Source organism: Macrotis lagotis, chromosome 1, assembly GCF_037893015.1.
Source record: "Macrotis lagotis isolate mMagLag1 chromosome 1, bilby.v1.9.chrom.fasta, whole genome shotgun sequence".
In the NCBI taxonomy this organism is placed as follows: Eukaryota; Metazoa; Chordata; class Mammalia; order Peramelemorphia; family Peramelidae; genus Macrotis; species Macrotis lagotis.
Window position 1 is genome coordinate 642233105 of NC_133658.1, and position 21546 is coordinate 642254650.

The 21546-nt window shown below is 37.1% G+C and overlaps 1 protein-coding gene across 6 annotated transcripts in view; it reads right to left on the reverse strand.

Moving 5' to 3' along the window:
- IFT46 (intraflagellar transport 46) overlaps positions 1–21546 on the reverse strand; it is a 38571-nt gene that overhangs the window by 9581 nt on the left and 7444 nt on the right. For 4 of the 6 annotated variants that reach the window (XR_012474169.1, XR_012474170.1, XM_074215180.1 and 1 more), the window contains exons 3-11: positions 7253–7332; positions 5669–5821; positions 5009–5145; positions 3964–4038; positions 3640–3733; positions 2822–2950; positions 2401–2522; positions 885–951; positions 151–211 (exon numbers count right to left, since the gene is read on the reverse strand). Coding sequence is in view for 4 of the 6 variants with exons in the window: in XM_074215177.1 (XP_074071278.1) it covers positions 151–211; positions 885–951; positions 2401–2522; positions 2822–2950; positions 3640–3733; positions 3964–4038; positions 5009–5145; positions 5669–5821; positions 7253–7332 (918 nt within the window). In the remaining 2 variants the exon portion in view is untranslated. Of the gene's footprint in view, positions 1–150; positions 212–884; positions 952–2400; positions 2523–2821; positions 2951–3639; positions 3734–3963; positions 4039–5008; positions 5146–5668; positions 5962–7252; positions 7338–21546 lie in introns of those variants that run through there. The other 2 variants (XM_074215179.1, XM_074215178.1) reach the window with 2 other exon arrangements.

The following is a 21546-nucleotide window of genomic DNA, read 5'->3' on the forward strand; positions in this document are numbered from 1 at the left end:
TAAACTCAACTGCGAATAGACCCTAGGTAACAGAAACTCTGATGCTGTTCTCCCAAGTGGCTCCTTCATTTAGGACTGGGAATTTCTGAACTTTAGGTGTGGGAAAAGCAAAGATCCAGAAATTGGAGGGAGAGGAGAGTGGAAACTTACCACAAATCATATCAATGTATTCTGCCAGGCTGCAATCAATATCAGCTGTGGGCAGGCTCACCTGGAAACAGAATGGGAGGAGGAGCTGGGGAGATCTTCTCAGTGCCCTCCTAATAGCTAAGGCCAGTGGCTTTGTTTCAATCCTATTCCTCACTGACCTCTCGAGCTCTAGTGGCTGTCCATCCTTCCCTGCTGCTGAATAGTCTTCTACAAATTGGCTTCAGTGATGCCACAGTCTCTTGTGGTGGTGGGTCTACCCTGATTGTCTAATTACTACTTGGCTGGTTCCCCACCTCTCTATGTAAACACTTCATATAAATGTTTCTTTTTTTTTTTTTAAGGTTTTTAGCAAGGCAATGGGGTTAAGTGGCTTGCCCAAGGCCACACAGCTAGGTAATTATTAAGTGTCTGAGACTGGATTTGAACCCAGGTACTCCTGACTCCAGGGCTGGTGCTTTATCCACTGAGCCACCTAGCTGCCCCCGATATAAATGTTTCTTAAGAATTTCTCCTTTAGGGGCAGCTAGGTGGCTCAGTGGATAGAGCACTGGTCTTGGAGTCAGGAGTACCTGGGTTCAAATCCAGTCTCAGACACTTAATAATTACCTAGCTGTGTGGCCTTGGGCAAGCCACTTAACCCCACTTGCCTTGCAAAAAAAAAAAAAAAGAATTTCTCCTTTAATGAACCTAAAATAACACCACCCATTCCCTCAGTGCACCAGAATTTCACCTACCTTGCCTAAAAGCTCTTCAAATTCTGGGGACCACTCTTGCATCAGTGTGTCAATGTCTGGCATGGGTCTAGAAGGACAAAGATAAATAATAGGATGGACAGATCAAAGACATAAGATTTGTGTTTAGTATTTGAAAAAGATATCAGGAATCTTCCCTTCCCTTCCAATATGACCCTTTGCTACATCCCAAAGGAAGATTTCTTGAATGGAATAAAACCATTCCCAGAATTTGAATAAGACTAAGAGTTGGTACCAATGGTTATTTAATTCAATTCAACAAACATTTATTAAGTTGTTACTGCATGTTAGATTTTAGGGATACAAAAGAAAAAAGAAAACTTGAATCTCTTCCCCTCAAGAAATTTATATTCTATCAACATGTTTAGAACATCTAAAGCTAATAAGTAAATAAAAAATATCTAAAGGAGAGAGACTGACAAGTGGGGAGATCCTGAGGAAGAAACAGGAGGCAGCATGTTTCAAGAAAGAAAAACTACCACTACTCCCTTGACCACAATCTCCTCATCAATTCCAACAAATTAGCCCATAACCTTAAATTTAAGAGCCTTAGGAATGGAAGCTACCCCTAGATGAGTGATTTTTCTCTTAGCCTGGGCCTTACAGCCATCTTCTTCCTTGTCACCAAAAGTTAAATAACTGACACCAATAGGGAGGTAGGTCCAAAAGCAGATCAGTTCCTGCTTTCAGTCCAGCCCTCAAATCATTGTTTTGGGAAAAACCCCACTGAAGATGTGGCTTGGCAACTGCTTCTGCAGGTGTGATAGCCACAGCTCCTTTAGATCCAGAAAAGCAAATTCTCATCATGAAGTTGACATTATTAGATAACTCAACATCATAAAATGATATGGTTTTATCAGTGAAAACAGCAGTGAAGAAGATATATCACCATTTGCTTTGTTGTTGTACTCTATATAATTCTATTTTAACTCTATCTGTACTTTCTATCTGACCTGCATGTGATTGCATGTGAAAACTTCTATATGCACTCTCTCCCTCCACCATCAGAATATGCGTTCCTCAGCTCATACCCATCAAATTGGCAAAAATGACAAAAAAGAAAATGACAACTGGTAGAGGAACTGTGGGCAACCCCCTTAAGAATTTCTCCTTTAGGGGCAGCTAGGTGGTGCAGTGGATAGATCACTGGCCTTGGAGTCAGGAGTACCTGAGTTCAAATCTGACCTCAGACACTTAATTACCTAGCTGTGTGGCCTTGGGCAGGCCACTTAACCCCATTGCTTTGAAAAATCTAAAAACAAAAATAAAAAAGAATTTCTCCTTTTAATGAACCTAAAATAACACTACTCATTCCCTCTGTGCTATGTAATTTGGCTTTGGTTAAATATTTTTCTTTGTTGCCTGCATATAGTTGATACTTTAATAAAGTTATTGAATTGAATTGATTGAACTCCATGCCCAATCACTGCATAAAGTAATGAGGATTGCCAGAAGACAGACTAGAGGGATTACTTCAGGAAGGAAAGGGGAACCTGACCTGGTATAGTGGACTGTAGCTGGGGGCTTGGAACGGTGGAGCTCTGAGATGCTCTCTATCCATGTGTCAATAGCTTTGGGATTCTTTTCTGCATCTTCTAGGCTCTTTACCTTCATTTGTTGCTAGAAGAAGGAGGGGAAAATTGAAGTTATGGGCAATGGTTGTCTCCTTCAAAACCATAACTTTGTTGAGCAGTAAGGGACTAACTCATTTCCCCTACTGCTACATTTCAAAAGTGGGGCAGCTGATGAAAAAATGAATGTGTCAGCAGCCTAAGTAAATTCATAGGACACCCTCTCAAGATCCTAGTTGAAGCCAATGCCAACTAAGTTTAGTGCAGTCAGCCAATTCTGTGAATGTCCACTGGGCTTTCAATTTCTCACCACCCTGGGGTGAGAACCATTCCAGGCTGGTGCCTTACTGTGATATTGTGCTGCTTGGAATTCTCTGTCAACCAAAGGGAAAGCACTGTAGGATCAGACTGCTTTGTAGATGGTTCATCCAATACTAATAAGCCAAGGTTGTCAGGTTTCCCATCAGGACGTGGCACCTGAGGTAGAGAAGAAGGAGCAATAGCAACTAGCTAACAGACAAAGGGAGTAAATACATCTAGTTATTTCCAAAAAAGCAATGGAAAAGTACTTTGACAGGTTATCATCATCATCAAGCACATAATTTCAAGTTATAGACTGTTTTTGTATGATGCTGCTGAAGATATTATATAGAAAGAATTAAACATGCTGATTTCATGTTTAAAATTTAATGCAGACTCAGTAATATGTATATATAAGTAAAGGACATAAGCTTAACAAAAATAGAATATGTATTTTATAAGTGTATGTGCATATGTATGCATACATGAGACACAGACACACAATACACGATACACATAGAAATTATATAATAGCAGTAAGTGAAATATGAGGTGAACAGCAAAGATAAATGAAAGTCTCTTTGTCCTTTACTGGAATATAGAGTATGTACCAAAAGAAACAACTAAAAACATTCTAATTCTAGTCAAAATAGAGTGAGGAAAATGATCAGTTATTGTTAGACCAATTTAGTTTAGTTTCTTTGGAGAAGATTTTGAGATCAATCTGAATGGTTATAGATGACGGTAGGAATAGGAAGCTTGGACTTTTGAACCGTAAGTTATCAAAATAGGTACTATTTGTAAATTAGATGCAAAGAAGATATCTGAAATGGACAAAAGCACAGAAAGAGATTTTTAGACTGTACCTTTAAGAAGGCATCAATATCCCCAACAGCTGGAATGAAGTCTGGAATGAAAGGTTTCAGTTTGTGATCCAAATCAATCAGCTGTGGTGTGTACCTAAGAGATATCATCAAAGGAAAGTAGAGAAATAAACATAAGCAGTTAACTGTCATTAGTAAATCATAAAACTTTAGAACTAAGGGTTCTTAATCTGAGGTGCATGAATCCATTTCTAAAAAATATTTTGGTAACTTATAATAATAATACTAATACTAATTATTAGTGTCTTTTGAATCTTATTTAATTATATGCATGGAGGAATGGAGAGGTAATAAACTGGTACTTACCTAGTGATATACTGGAAGAGCTCTTTAATCTCAGCAGAGACTGGCAAATGCTCATAATCTGCAGGGTCATAGGCACTGAAGGAAAAAAAAAAAGATATTCAAGACTAGCAGGGAGGAGTGATATGATATGATATGCTGCTCTCTAACTACAAATGAGAACTCCTAAACTATCCACTACTTTACTTGGTCCTTCCATTCTTGGTTAAGTCTGCAAGGTTACTCTAAGACTGATTCAGCAAATGAAGAAGCATGACTTCTATCTCTTGGCAAGGAGGTGATGGATTATATGTGCAAAATGAGATATATACTTCAGACATGGTCATTATGTTGATTTGTTCTGTTTGCCTACACTTAGTTGTTATGTAAGGGCTTCTGGAATTGTGGGAATTAGTGGGAAGTGACAGATGCAAAAAAAAATAATAATTTTAAACAGACAAACAATTTTGACTATTCACATATGGATTAATCATTTTGTTAATCACTCATAGTGAACTGTTAATGATACACTGGCTTTTTCCTCTTTATGAAATGTGCTTCTGAATTACTTTTTTGCTAGCAATTGTTTTCTCAAATTCCAAAAAAAATTAAAAGCTACCTTTTTTTTCCCGCCCCCAAAACAGTTGGTTCCATTCTGAGGCCAAGTAGAATATTATTTAGGTATCCACGATTTTTCAGATGTATATAATTATTTCCCATAGTCTCACAGTAATATATAGTTGGTCTTTTTAATTAAAATTATCTTTTCTTATTATGAACTTAATATTTATCAACAAAGACATAAAATATGCAAAGAAAAATAGATTGCATATGAAACTGAACTTGTTACCATCTTCAAAGTATATGTTAAATTTAATAAGTTAGAAACAAAATTGCCATTTGTTTCCCTCTCTAAACTTTTTTGTTTTGGTTTTAGTATCTTTATGTTTTATTAATCCTCCTTCCAAACTGTTAACCTGCTATCTTCCTGGGTTCTGAAGAGGTGAAGGCACAATAATTTTGAGAGGATTTTTTTCCTTTGGCCTAACCATAGGGAATCTTTCCTTACCCTTCCAAAGGGGCACCATGCTCTTCATCATCATCATCTTCATCAGAGTCAGTTTCAGATGAATCATCATCTTCATCTTCATCCTCATTCTCACTGAAACCACGCTGAGTGGCCATTTGAGTGGCCTTTTTCTTCTCCTGAGTAGGCACAGAGAAAAGATCAGAATACTTGCAGCAAAGGCCTTATGGTACCCAATTCTCTCTCTCCTCCCGCAAACCACCATCCCCATCACTGACATCAAATCACCATGGGAAAGAAAGAATTCCCCTGATAAGTCTGAAGGAAGGACTTAGGATTCTACTCTGTCCCCTGCTCTAACTAGGGTCCCCAATTTTCACTGCAATTTTCCATTCCTTTTCTGGGGTGGGGGTGGGGGGCGGATTCAAACAATTATGTCATCCTTATTTGTTATTCAGGAGCTTCCAAGAGCTCCATGCAAATTTTTAACTTTAGCCAATCCTATATCTGAATCCTGACCAGCAATTCTAGAAAATGTAGGTTTTTCAATTTAGCCACTTGTTCAGCTGTTACTTTCCTTCTAGATTAGGTATGTGCCTTATCCATACTTCCCTTTTCTCTCCCCTTAAATAGTTAAATGCAGGAACTTAAACACTCTATCCCAACATCAGAGATTGTTTGCTGCTCAGCATTGCCACCTACCTTTCTGAGCTTCTGGCTCCCTATATACCATCCCACCCTCTCAGGTCCACGGGAAAGGGCGTGGTGGCGCTTGGGGCTTGCAGGGGCAGGAGGGGCAGGGTCCGAGTCTTTGCCTCTGTGGCCTGGGGGCTGTGGGATGCCCTCCCTTGGGACCTGAGGGATGACCATTCAAATAGTCCCCTTTAAAAGTAGGTTTTGAAATTTCAGTTTCCGTAGGCTTATATTGAAGTTAACTGCTGTTTGGCTCCAGTCTGTTTTTAATTACTTAATCTGTTGCTTTGATTGTGAAGTACCTATTGGCATATAAAATTGTGACATATGTTACAAAACAACATAAAAACTGCTACGGTTTGGTTTTCCTTTATAAATGATAAAAATAGAAATAACATTACACATTAACTAATTTCCAATTAAGAAGTGACTTTTATGACAGCTGAGGGCACAGTAGAGCCCATTCTGTTGCCCCAATGGCTAACATATATTTCTCCTGCCTCTTAACTTGATAAATTTGCTCTTATTTACATGGAAAACAATTTCAGGATTTGGGGGAGGGAAGATTTTAAGAAAAGTTGGCTCTGCTGTTTTTAGAATTACTAAAAATAGACATACTACTTTAGGATGAACATTATAATGAAAAGATAAATGCCTCTAAAATGTTCATTTAGTGTTTGAAGACAAGGAAGAAAGGTCATCCAAAAATGATCATTTCTCTTGTAGCCACCACTCCAAATGTATGTGCTATATTCAAGTCCTTGACGATTATTTGTGAGGGATTTTAGATTTCAGAGCAGGAAAGACCTGATGGCTTTGTAAGAAACAGAATAATATCTTTTGGTTGAAATTTAAAAAATAAAATTTCCAAATGTCTTCACAGGATTAAAAACCTCAAATCAAAATTTTAAAATTATGGTTTCATGAAGTTAAATCAGATGGTAGAATCACCCTGAACTTATATTGAATTTTTTCCTTTCTGTAATTTTACCAAAATCTGCTTTTGAAATTACTTTTATTACTAAAAAGTTTTTTGCAAAAATTTTACTACTTTAGCTTTATATATCCTGCTCCATGGAAATATTAACAATAAACATGGAGATTATTTGTTAAATATGAATATATAAATTTTTAAAATAAGGTTGTACCCTATACCTAAAGTTGATTCAAATCAAAGTAGATCTGTCCTCCAGTTTCTTTCCTATTTTCAAGAGAATTATGATATTCATCTGCCTTTCTTGAATCTGAATATAATTTTCTATGCTCCAAATATAATAGGTAAAGAGGTATCTAGGCTCAGGGATTCCAAATTGAAGAACGTTTTCATCAAGTAAGATTATTTCCACATATTTCTCCAAATGAAGGGAATAACAAGTTCTTTTCCTTTTGTCCAAATTATATGAAATTTTTCACCAAAAATTCAGCTATAATTTTAGGATTTCCCTTCCTATAATGGCACTTTGCCTCTGATTACCCTACCCTGCCTCAAACTGGCAATCAATAAATACTGACAAATAGACTGGTGTTACTTCAAGTGAGCAATGGAATATCAAAGCAGATATTTCACAATATAATCTATAAATTAGCACATACCTTATTGCTCTCCTCTTCGTATTCATCACTGCTGTTGTCACCCATGGTTTTGGGAGGGAGGCGTGCTGACCGAGGAAGTCCTAGGAATAGAAGTAAAGTCTCTTTAAAATCCCTCCCACAAATGACATAACCATCACTTAACATTTTATATTAAGATTCAGTCAACATGATAACTTAGATTGTTGTCTTGGGGAGGGATAAGGAAAGAAAGGGAGGGAGGGATGGAGAAAACTTTACAAAAATTGTTGAAATAAATGCTGGTTGACTGTGAAAAAATAAAATAAAGAGCTGAAGGAAAAAAAAAGATTCAATTAACATGGAAGAAATGGAAGTGAAGTAAGAATGCCTATTCTTCCCAGTATTATTTTTGATATAGTTCTGAAAATAATAGCAAATTAAAGGTATAAAGATAGGTAAAGAGGAGATAAACTATTTTTGCTGATGGTATGATGATATATGTAGAAACCCTTGGGACAAAGCAAAGATACTAAAACTAAATGAAACAATTTTAATAGCTTCAGTAAAGTTTCAGGTTACAAAATAAACCCTCAAAAATCAACAGTACTTCTATATAATAATAACACAGTTTAAGATGTAAAAATAGAAAGGAAAATTACATTTCAAATAATTATAAAATACATAAACTATCTGAGAATCAATCTACCTCAGCACACAAGAGACTTGTATAGTTTCAAAGTATTCTTTTAAAAAAAATAACTTAAATAACTGGAGAAATCAGTTCTTATGGCTAGATTACATCAATATAATGAAAATGACAATATTTCCAAAAGTTAATTTACACTTTTAATGCCATATCAATCAAATTACCATGAGAATCCTTTATAGAATTTGCTAAAATAATAACACAATTCATATGGGGGGGAGATCTAGAACAAGGGAAATTAGGTGGAAAAAATAGGTATGACAGTGGAAGAGCACTTCCCAACCTCAAACTATAGCAGTAGTTATCAAAACTATCTGATATTGGGGGCAGCTAGGTGGCGTAGTGGATGAAGCACCAGCCTTGGAGTCAGGAGTACCTGGGTTCAAATCTGGTCTCAGACACTTAATAATTAACCTAGCTGTGTGGTCTTGGGCAAGCCACCTAACCCCATTTGCCTTGCAAAAACCTATAAAAAACCCAAAACTATCTGATATTGGTTTAAAAAATACAGATAGATTACTAGAATAGACTAGAAAAGGAAGAATCAAAAACTTCAATAACCCAGTGTTTGACAAAAAGTAAAACATAAATTGCCTGGGGAAAAAACTCCTTATTTGGTAAAAACTGCTGGGAAAACTGGAAAACTGTCTGGTAGGAATTATACTTCGACCAATATCTTATATCATGTTCCATAATCCATTCTAAATAGATATGCAAGCTTAATATTAATGATTAGGTTACCAAAAAATTAGAAAAGTAGATCTTATACCTCTCAGAGCTATGGGCAGAAGATGTACATTAACCAATACGAGAAAGAGGCAATTACAAAAGATCTAACAGGTAACTTTGATTATATGAAACTGAAAATTGTACAGGCCAATTAATACACCTAGAATAATAAAGGAAGTGGTCAAATGAGGGAAAAATAATCTTTGTATTCAATTTCTTTGATAAAGGTTTAGCATCCAGGACATAAAGACAACCAAGATATCCATACCTTTTGAACCATTGACTCAGTTCACTGAGCTTATCCCCCCCAAGGAAGCTATGGATAAGAACAAAGATGCCAAAATATTTATAGAGCACTTTTTGTGATAACAAAGTTTCCGAAATAGATGCCCCTCAACTGGGGAACAGCTAAACAATGTGTGATACATGAATTTAATAATGGTGTTTTGTTATTGTTCATTCATGTTTGACTCTTTGTGATCCTGTGGACCATAGCAAACCAATACTTCATAAAAATACTGGAGTGGTTTGCCATTTTCTTCTTCAATGGCTTAAGACAAAGGTTAAATGACTTGCTGAAGATCATTCAGTTAGTCTTCGTCTGAGCCCGGATTTGAACTCTAAGACTCTAGGACTAGTTCTCTATCCACCGAATCACCTAGCTGCTGAAATATTACTACACCGTTAGAAATGTATTTGATGGGGGCAGAGCCAAGATGGCAACAAGAGAGGATCATCTCTCTTAAGCCCTCGCTCATAAAACTTACAAACTAAGGACTCTAACTAAATTTTCGAGAGACAGAACCCACAGAGGGACCCAGTGAGGCAGTTCTCCTACTCAAGACAACCTGGAAAAGAGTGGAAAGGCTCTGCTTCCCGGGGTTGGAGGGGGTGGCCCGCCAGAGTGAAAGAACTTCAGCCTCCTGGAGGCAGCCCAGGGTGCTCCAAGCCACAACTGAGCCTGGGAGTTTCCTGAGCTATGCCCCGGGGAGCACTGGGCACAACTGGGGGGAATGCGGGGGGACCCTCTGCCAGAGCAAGAACGTGGAGCCCAGCCCTCAGGGCACACAGCCAGCAGCATGGCTGCAGCAGCCCAAATCCAGGAACAGAAGCAGGGGGAGCCTGTAAGCAGGAGCCCCCAGGGCATGAGCCCATTGAACCTAGGGAGGGGAGTGAAGAGAGAGACTGCCTAGCTCTGTCCTCTGCCCCTGGAACAGGACTCTGGGGCTCTGACCACATTCAGATCCTGATCACAGTCTAGGCCTCCCCACAGAACAGCAGGGCCCCCCCACCTCAGCCCCGTGGCAGAGGGGGGCACTTATGGTCATTCACAGACCAAGAGGGAGGGCAGACCCTCACACACTGAGACCCTTGTGGGAGTGTCCCAAAAGCTCAGGAAGCACCCCAAAAATAGGCTTGGGCTGGGAAAATGAGCAAGCAGAGAAACAAGAGGAAGACGATTGAGAAATATTTTGCCTGTGAGCCCAAGAAGGATTAAAACACTCAGTCTGAAGATGAGGAAGCACAAGCTCCTGCATCTAAAGACTCCAAGAAAAACAGAAATTGGGCTCAAGCTATGACAGAGCTCAAAAAACACTTTGAAAAACAAATGAGGGAGTCAGAAGAAAAACTGGGAAAAGAAATGAGAGAAATGCAGGAAAAACATGAAAATGAAGTCAGCAGCTTAGTCAAGGAAATCCAAAACAATGCTGAAGAAAATAGCATGCTAAAAACCAGCTTAGGTCAAATGGATAACAGTTCAAAAAGTTATTGAGGAGAAGAATGCTTTAAAAAGCAGAACTGGCCAGATGGAAAAAGAGATAAGAAAGCTCTCTGAGGAAAACAAATCATTCAGACTAAGAATAGAACTCAGAGAGATTTGCTGAATTTATGAGAAATCAGTACTCAATACTTCAAAACCAAAAAAATGAAGAATTAGAAGAAAATGTGAAACATCTCATTGAAAAAACAACTGAAATGGAAAACAGACTTAGGAAAGATAATCTAAAAATTATTGGAATACCTTAAAGTCAAGATCAGGAAAAGAGCCTTGACATTTTCAAAGAATTATTACAGGAAAATTGCCCTGATATACTAGAAGCAGAGGGCAAAATAGAAATAGAAAGAATCCACCGATCCCCATGACAAAGAGATCCCAAAAAACCAACCCCCAGGAATATTATAGCCAAGTTCCAGAACTCCTAAGTCAAAGAGAAAATATTACAAGCAGCCAGAAAGACACAGTTCAAATATCGTGGAGCTGCACTCAGGATCACACAGGACTTAGCAACTACATTAAAAGCTCATAGGGATTGGAATATAATATACAAGAAGGCAAAAGAGCTTAGAATGCAGCCAAGAATCAACTACCCAGCAAGGCTGAATGTCCTCTTCCAGGGAAAAAGATGGACTTTCAATGAACCAGGGGAATTTCAAATGTTCCTGTTGGAATGGCCAGAGCTGAAGAGAAGGTTTGATCTTCAGATACAGGACTCAGGTGAAGCATGGAGATTGGAGGAGAGGGGGGGAAATAAGACGGACATAATGATGATGAACTACATGTATTCCTGTATAGAAAAATAACACTGATAATACTCATATGAACCTTCTCAATTAACAGAACAGGTAGAAGGAGATTCTATAGATGAAGCACAGGAGAAAGCTGAATTTGAAGCTAAAATACGGTGTAAAAATGGAGTCAATAGAAAAAAAGGAAATATAATGGGAGAAAGAAAAAAGGAGAGGGGGAATAGACCAAGATATTTCATATAATAAGATTTTTCTTTATTCCAATGAGCTATTGCAATGATATAGAAGGGGGGAAGGCAAGGGGGAATGAGGAAACCTTTGCTCTCATCAGAGGTGGCTAGGGGAGGGAACAGCATATATACTCAATAGGGTATAGACATCTGGAGTAAGAAGGAGAAGGGGAGGATGGGGGAAGGGGTGGGGTTGTGAATGAAGGAGGAGAGGATGGACATGGGAGAGTGGTCAGATATAATACATTTTCTTTTTTGCTTCTTGCAAAGGGCTGGGATTGGAAGGCCTGTCCAGGACCATAGGGCCAGGTGGATGCTGGGCCTGAGGGGTGGTATGGGGGCCCGGGGCCTCTTGGCCCCAGGACCAGGGATCTGTCTGCTGTGCCACTCAGTGACCCTGCAGCAGAGTCAGAGTGAAAGGAGAGAGAAAATATAGTACATGGTAGTGGAGAAATAAGAAAGGAGGGAGTTGTGATCAGCAATGGCAACCATGGAAAAATATGGAAGTAACTTTTGTGATGGACTTGCCATAAAGAATGTGATCCACCCACGACAGAGTTGTTGGTGTTGGAACAAAGACTGAAGCACATTTTTTTGTTATTATTATTATTTGGGAGGGGGGGTGCAGGGCAAATGGGGCTGGGTGGCCTGCCTGGGGCCACAATAGCAGGGTGATCATTGGGTGTCTGAGACTGGATTTGGACACAGGTGTTCCTGGCTCAAGGGCCAGTGCTCTGTCTGCCACCCAGCCACCCCTACTATTATTACTACTATTTTATTTTATTTTGGGTCTTTTTTTTTCTTTTTTTGGTTTTTTGCAGGGCAGTGGGGTTGGGGTGGCTTGCATGTCACACAGCTGGGTTATTGTTGGGTGTACAGCGCTGGATATGGACTCGTGTGCTCCTGACTCCAGGGCTGGTGCTCCATCCACTGCACCACCTGGCCATACCTACAATTATTACTATTATTTTTTTAATTTTAATTTTAATTTTTTTCTCTCCCTTTTACTTTATCACTCAAGTGAGTCTATATTTTTTTGGGGGAGGGAGTACTTTGTTTACTCTTAAACAAGAATATTTGATTAATGTATAAAAAATGTATAAAAAATGAGAAGAAATAAATATTAAATTAAAAAAGAATTATTAATTCTAAGTCTAATTAAGGACATAAAAGAAATAGTAAACAAAATAGACCTAATTTGTGTAATACAGACATGTACGGAACAAAAAAAATGTATTTGATGAATACAGAGAAGCATGCAACATGACTTGATGCAAACTGAAGTAAACAGAGCCAAGAAAACAATATATACAATAAATAAATGGAAAGAACAACCCCATATAAAAACAACTCAAAAGTGAATGAACAAAATTAACAAGATCAAACATGTCTTGAAAGAAGAGATATGAGAAGATACTCCCAAGCCACCCTTTGTGGAGATGAGGGGTCAACAGGTATTACACATTACACATATTTTTAGCCTTGCTCAATGTATCAATCATTTGTAAAAAAGGGAAAAGAACCAATTTGTTAAAAAATATAGCAACTCATTGTAAGGAGGCAAAGAACTGGAAATGTCCATCAATTGGGCAATGGTTGAACAAGTTATGGTATATGAGTGTAATGATATACTACAAGAAATAACGAGGAAGTTGATTTCTAAAAAACCTGGAAATACATGAACTGATAAAGAAATGAACAAAAACCAGGAGAATATTGTACTCGGTGACAGCAATACTGTATAATGATCACTGATCTATTCTTTGTAATATAATGCAATATAATGATCCAAAACAATTCCAAAGGATTCATGATCTATTTCCAAAGAAAGAAGTGATGGAGTCTGAATGAATATTATTGTTCACTTTATTTTTTGTGGGGGGTTTTTTTGTTCAACATATTATTTCACATTAAGGGAAATATATTTCGCATGATTGTAAATGTATAACCTTTATCAAAATGCTTACTATCTCAGAAAGAAGGAGAAAATTTGGAACTCAAATTTTTTAAAAATGCATGTTGTTGGACAATATAAAATACAGGGGAGTCTACCTGCCAAGGCCAATTCAAAAACTTTTGGAAAACAATTACAAAACACTTCTCACACAAATAAAATCAGATTTAAATAACTGGGCAAACATCAACTGCTCATGGATAGGTAGAGCTAATATAATAAAAATGACAATTCTACCCAAACTAAACTACTTGTTTAGTGTCCTACCAATCAAAATTCCAAAGAAGTTACTTTAAGAGTTAGAAAAAGGGCAGCTAGGTGGCACAGTGGATAAAGCACCGGCCCTGGAGTCAGGAGTACCTGGGTTCAAATCCAGTCTCAGACACTTAATAATTACCTAGCTGTGCGGACTTGGGCAAGCCACTTAACCCCGTTTACCTTGCAAAAACCTAAAAAAAAAAAAGTTAGAAAAAATGTAAGTAAATTCATATGGAGAAATAAAAAGTCAAGAATTTCCAGGGATTCAATAAAAAAGGTGCAAAAAAAGGTAGCTTAGCCCTACCAGATCTAAAATTATATTATAAAGCATCAGTCATCAAAAATGTTCGATATTGGCTAAGAAATAGAGTGGTAGATCAGTGGAATACACTAGGTGCAGTAGCAGGAAATGATTATAGTAATCTGCTGTTTGATAAACCCAAAGAGTCCAGCTATTGGGATAAAAACTCTCTTCAATAAAAACTGTTGGGAAAATTGGAAGTTAGTATGAAAGAAACTTGGATTAGGCCACACCCTATACCAAGATAAGATCAAAATAGATATAGGATTTAGATATAAAAACAGTATTATAAGCAAACCAGGAGATCAAGGAATATATGGAAAGGTAAGCAGTTTATGACGAAGGAAGAGATGGAGAACATCATTAAAAACAAACAAGATAATTTTGATTACATTAAATTAAAAGGCTTTTGCACAGACAAAACCACTGTAACCAAGATCAAAAGAAATGTAGTAAATTGGGAAACAATTTTTACAACTAGTATTTCTGACAATGGACTCATTTCTAAAATATACAAAGAACTGAGTCAAATTTTCAGAAAAACAAGCCATTCTCCAATTGACAAATGGTCAAAGGATATGAAAAGGCAATTTACAGATGAGGAAATCAAAGCAATATAGTCATATGAAAATTGTTCTAAATCACTATTTATTAAAGAAATGCAAATTAAAGCTTCTCTGAGGTACCACCTCACACCTCTCAGACTGGCTAATATGACCAGAAAGGATGATGATCAAAGTTGGAAGGGATGTGGGAAACTTGGAACACTAATACATTGTTGGTGGAGCTGTGAACTCATCTAACCTTCCTGAAGAGCAGTTTGGAATTATGCCCAAAGGGCAACTAAAAATGAGCATATCCTTTCACTCAGCAATACCACTAATAGGTCTATAACCCTTTAAAGATTATGAAAAAGGGCAAAACCATCACTTGTACAGAAATATTCATAGCAGCCCTGCTTGTGGTAGCAAAGAATTGGAAATTAAGTGAATGTCCTTCAGTTGAGGAATGGCTTAACAAACTGTGGTATATGTATGTCATGGAACATTATTGTTCTAATAGAAACCAGGAGGGATGGGAATTCAGGGAAGCCTGGAGGGATTTGCATGAACTGATGCTGAGTGAGATGAGCAGAACCAGAAAAACACTGTACACCCTAACAGCGACAAGGGGGTGATGATCAACTTTGATGGACTTGCTCACCATCAGTGCAATAACCAGGGCCAATTTTGGGCTATGTGCGATCGAGAATTGTGGAGTTTGAACTCCACGAAGAATATTACCTTCAATTTAGGGGAAAAAAAAAAACCTGTTATCTTATTATGTAATTTTGTTATCTCCTATACTTTATTTTTCTTCCTTAAGGATATGATTTCTCTCATCACTTTCAACTTAGATCAATGAATACCCTGGAAACAATATAAAGACTAACAGACTGCCTTCTGTGGAGGGTGGGGGAGGGAAACAAGAAAAAAATTTTTTTGTTTCCATGTTGTACATTGATCCAAATTGAGTATGATGAGAGAGAAATCATATCCTTAAGGAAGAAACAAAAAGTATAAGAGATAACAAGATCAGACAATAAGATATCTGGGTTTTTTTCCCCTAAATTAAAGGGAATAGTCCTTGAACTTTGTTCAAACTCCATGGCTCTTTATCTGGATACAGATGATATTCTCCTTTGCAGACAGCCCAAAATTGCCCGATTGTTGCACTGATGGAATGAGCGAGTCCTTCAAGGTTGAACATCACTCCCATGCTGCTGTTAGGGTATACAGTGTTTTTCTGGTTCTGCTCATCTCACTCAGCATCAGTTCATGCAAATCCCTCCAGGCTTCCCTGAAATCCCATCCCTCCTGGTTTCTAATAGAACAATAGTGGTCATGACATACATATACCACAGTTTGCTAAGCCATTCCCCAATTGAAGGACATTTACTTGATTTCCAATTCTTTGCCACCACAAATAGGGCTGCTATGAATATTTTTGTACAAGTGATATTTTTACCCTTTTTCATCATCTCTTCAAGGTGGTATTGCTGGATCAAAGGGTATGTTCATTTTTGTTGCCCTTTGGGCATAGTTCCAAATTTCTCTCCAGAAAGGTTGAATGAGTTCACAGCTCCACCAACAGTGTAATAGTGTTCCAGATTTCCCACAACCCTTCCAACATTGATCATTGTCCTTTCTGGTCATATTGGCCAGTCTGAGAGGTGTGAGGTGGTACGTCCAAGAAGCTTTAATTTGCATTTCTCTAATAATTAATGATTTAGAGCAATTTTTCATATGGCTATGGATTGCTTTGATCTCCTCATCTGTAAATTGCCTTTGCATATCCTTTGACCATTTGTCAATTGGGGAATGGCTTTTTTTTTAAAATATGACTCAGTTCTCTATATATTTTAGAAATGACTCCTTTGTCAGAATCATTAGTTGTAAAGATTGTTTCCCAGTTTACTACATTTCTTTTGATCTTGGTTACAGTGGTATTATCTGTGCAAAAGCTTTATAATTTAATGTCATTGAAATCATGTAGTTTGTTTTTGGTGATGTTCTCCATCTCTTCCTTAGTCATAAACTGCTCCCCTTTCCATAGATCTGACAGGTAAACTAGTCCTTGATCTTCTAATTTGCTTATAGTATTTTTTTATGTCTAAATCCTGTAACCATTTGGATCTTATCTTGGTAAAGGGTGTGAGGTGTTGGTCTAATCTAAATTTCTTCCATACTAACTTCCAATTTTCCCAGCAGTTTTTATAAAAGAGAGAGTTTTTATCCCAATAGCTGGACTCTGGGTTTATCAAACAGCAGACTTCTATAATCATTTCCTGCTATTGCACCTAGTCTATTCCACTGGTCCACCACTCTATTTCTTAGCCAATACCAAACAGTTTTGATGACAGATGCTTTATAATTTTAGATCAGGTAGGGCTAAGCCCCCTTCTTTTGTACTTTTTTTCATTAAATTCCTGGAAATTCTTGACTTTTATTTCTCCATATGAATTTACTTAGAACTTTTTCTAGCTCATTAAAGTAATTTTTTGGAATTTTTATTGGTAGGGCACTAAACAGGTAGTTTAGTTTTGGTAGAATTGTCATTTTTATTATATTAGCTCTACCTATCTATGAGCAGTTGATAGTTGCCCAATTATTTAAATCTGATTTGATTTGTGTGAGAAGTGTTTTATAACTGTTTTTCAAAAAGTTTCTGAATTTGTCTTTGGCAAATAGACTCCCAAGTATTTCATATGGTCCGAGGTTACTTTGAATGGGATTTCTCTTTCTAGCTCTTCCTGCTGTATCTTGCTAGCCATATATAGAAAAATTGAGGATTTATAAGGGTTTATTTTATTACCTGCAACTTTTGCTAAAATTGCTAATGGTTTCCAATAGTAAGAATGGGGAAAAATTGTAAAAATCAAAATAGCATCAGTTCATCACAAAAGATTCTAAGTGAAGAGAGAACCTCATTGTATACAGTTACAGAAATATTGTGAGATATCTACTATGATAGACTTAGCTCTTCTCAGCAATACCAATGATGATCAAAAAACTCTAAAAGATTTGTAATGGAAAATGCCATCCACATTCAGAGAAAGAACTGTAGAATCTGAATGAAAATGAAAGCATACTATTTTTACTTTTTTATGCATTTTTGTTTTTTCTTTCTTATTTTTCTCTTTTGTTCTGATTCTCTTTTCACAACATGACTCACATGAAAGTATGTGTAAAGTGATTGTGCATGTATAATCCTTATCAGATTACTTGCTATTTTGGGGGGGGAAGAGTAGGAGGGACAAAACTTTGCAAAAACGAATGTTGAAAACCATCTTTACATGTAAAAAAATTTACATGGAAAAAACTTTAAAATAGAAAAAAATGTTAAAAATTGTCCTTTATGTAACTGTGAAGAAAATGAAATATTATTTTACTTAGTTTATTTGTTATTTATGGTAAAAATACTATTTATTATATGGGATAACTCTGGAAAAGAAATGTATTTTTTTTAACTTTTTAAAATGAAAAATCAAATGGCCAAAAAAGCAAGGAAACAAAAAACCCCAGGGAAGAAAAGACTGTTCCCTCTTACTCTCTTGAATGGTATAGGCAGGCCCTGCTTTGTCCCTTCTGAAGTCTAGCTGTCATTGCTGCTGCTTGTCTGGATGGACAAGACCTCAACTCTTTACCAGAATGTTTTGCTTCTTCTGGGGTGGTTCATTTTTGAGTGGTTCAATTCAAATGTTGGCCTTAGCCTGTCTTTGTCTCTTTCCCTTTGTATAATTCCCAACCAGAAGTTGGCTCTATCTCCTGTTGCGGCCCTTATAAGATACCATAAATTGGGCTGGTTGTAGATCTCCTCCAAGTCCCCCAGGGCTTGTGCTGCTTGGCGATTTGCTGGCCTTGTATCCCACTATAGCTCTGACATGGGCTGCCCATCAGCTTCACTACCCCCATTACCTGCTGTGTTACAGCTTCCCAGGAACTGTGGCTTCTCTTTCCCCTGACTTACCTCCCTCAGAGAGTATATGGTTTCTGGTGGTATTCTTATGGGGTTTAGTCTTAAATGGGAAAATTTATTAATATTTTTTGTTTTATCAATGCTCTATCTAGTATACTATTAGAACTCTCAGAGTATTCTGGCCATAGCTTGATTTTTCTATAACTTTTTACATCTTAAACTTTTTTAATACATCCAGATGTTTTTTAAAATACTAGAACATTTTACTTAAATTACTTAAAATTTACTTAAAATTACTTTGTTAACTTTAAAGCACTGTACAAATATGAATTATTAGTTTTGAAAAGTAGCAAAGAAAGCAGAATAGTTGGAAGTAGTATAGTGAAGAATTCTTTTTTTCCAAACTCCACCAAATAGATCTAGAAAAAGCACTGAACCAAGTCCTGATGGGGAAATCCCAAAAAAAGTCTCCATGAATCATTTTTCTACTTCAGATAGACAGAGGGATCCATGAATCCTGGAGTCAGACCTAATATGAAGTATATCCATTGAGAGGACAAGTGTCTAGAAAGAGTCTGTGTACCATGGCAAACAGGTGCCTCAGACCTATATATAGTACTATGACAGGAATAGGTTCAAACTAACATTGGGTAGGAGATCCAGGGTGGAATGACCAGAAATGTACCTGTTCTCCCCTCCTTCCTTCCCCATCTTTCAGTTTACTGAGTGGCATATTGAGAAAAGAATAAGTTTAGAAGCAATCAGCAGCAGTGTAGCTCAGATCCTAGGAGCAACCTGGGTAAGAATCTTGGACCGAAAGGGAACCTGAATAAGCAAAGTTTCCCAACTAGTTGACAGGGGCTGAGTCCAGCAGAAGTCTATTATTGCTCAGACTCAAACCCATGACAGAACCTTTAGATGGGGCAGCAATCAGACTTTATCCTGGATCAGACCCCTTAGGGAACACTGAAAAGTTTGTAGGTTCCAAGTATGAGATATCCCTGAGATTTTTAGAATGCAAGACTCAAAACTCATAAGAAGATACAATAGGGCTAGCCCAGACTTTTCTTCCTAGTATGTACAAACCTGGTCCTAACATCAAGTCTTAAGAAGTAGGCTAGAAGAATGGGAAAAAAAAAAAAGAGAACCTAACCATAAATCACAGTGACAATCAAGACAAAAACATAGAAAAAAGAGAACGACTTTTAAAACATCTACAACCAAAGTCTCAAAGAAAAACACAGTTTTGTAAAAAATTCAACAAGAATTCCTGGAAAAGATGAAGCTAGAATTAAAAAGTAAGATAAATGAAAAATGCTCTTACAAATGAAATGAGAGCACTTGAGGAAAAACTGGGAAAGAAAAGGCAACTATAAATTAAAAGAAATGGAAAGCGAATTAAGAGTTTGGTACAAGAGGTACAAAACTATGCCCAAGCAATAAACTCCTTAAAAATTATAATGCATTAATTGGGGAATGGCTGAACAAATTGTGGTATATGTACCTTATGGAACACTATTACTCTATTAGAAACCAGGAGGGATGGGAATTCAGAGAAGCCTGGAAGGATTTGCATGAACTGATGCTGAGCGAGATGAGCAGAACCAGAACATTGTGCACCATAACAGCAACATGGAGTTGATGATCAATCTTAATGGACTTTCTCATTCCATCAGTGCAACAATCAGGGACAATTTGGGGGTATCAGCGTTGGAAAATACCATCTGTATCCAGAGAAAGAATTGTGGAGTTCGAAGAAAGACCAAAGACTATTACCTTTAATTAATTTATTTATTTTTTTGTTTGTTTTTGCAAGGCAAATGGGGTTAAGTGGCTTGCCCAAGGCCACACAGACCAGATTTGAACCCAGGTACTCCTGACTCCAGGGCCAATGCTTTATCCACTACGCCACCTAGCCGCCCCTATTACCTTTAATTTAAATTTATTTTATTATGTAATTTTGCTCTCTCATATATTTTATTTTTTTTCCTTACAGATATGATATCTCTCTCAGCACATTCAATTTAAATCAATGTATAGCATAGAAACAATGTAAAGACTAATAGACTGCCTTCTGGGGGGAGGGCAGGAGGAAGCAAGATTAGGGGAAAAATTATAAAATTCAAAAATAAATAAATAAATTAATTAATAAAAATTATAACGCATGACAGAAGTAAATATTAAAGCAAAGTCAAGAGCTTGGGGAAAAAAAAACAGAAAATAATAAAAGGCATCTCATACCAAAAACAACTGACTCAGAAAACAGACTGAGAAGAAAAACTTTTAAGACTCATTGGACTACCTAAATGCCTTGGCAAATCAAAATAAGCCAAATCCAATAAGCCATCATATTTCAAGAAACCTTATTTTATTATTTTTGGGGGTGTTTTTTTTTCAAGGCAATGGGGTTAAGCGACTTGCCCAAGGTCACACAATTAGGTAATAAAGTGTCTGAAGATGGATTTGAATTCAGGTCCTCCTGAGTCCAGGGCCAGTACCCTATCCACTGTGCCACCTAGTTGCCCCTATTTCAAGAAATCTTAAAGGAAAACAGGCCAGATCTCTTAGAACAGAGGGCAGAGTGACTACAGAAGGAAGTCACCAGTAATCTCCTAAAAGAAACTCCAAAATGAAAACTCCCAGGAACATCATAATTAAAATCCAGAGTTCCAGATCAAAGATAAATACTGCAACCAGTCAGAACGAAAGAATTCTAAGTACTGAGGAACCACAATAACAATGATCAACAACTTAGCAACCACAACCACGAAAGAACAGAGAGTCTGAAATATATTCTAGAAGAAGAATATGTATTGTCTTGCACCCAAAAATAATTTTCCTAGCAAAACTGAATATAATGCTACAAGGTGTAAAAATGGATTTTTAATGAAATTTAGGTCTTCCAAGCATTCTTATGAAAATACAAGAAACACAGTAATGAAGAGAAACATAAAAAAGGTAAACATGAATGAACAATGATAAAGGTCTAAAAAAGGATTAAAGTACATAAATTCTAGTATGGGGAGATATTTGTCCCCTATGAACCCTATTATCATCAGAGGTCATAAAGGGAATGTAGTGAGAAGTTCTGAGAATGGTTCTATAAGTCTTCAAAGAAAGGGGGGTAGGAATGGAAAGAAAGCTAGGGAAAATTATCTCATAATCAGAAAG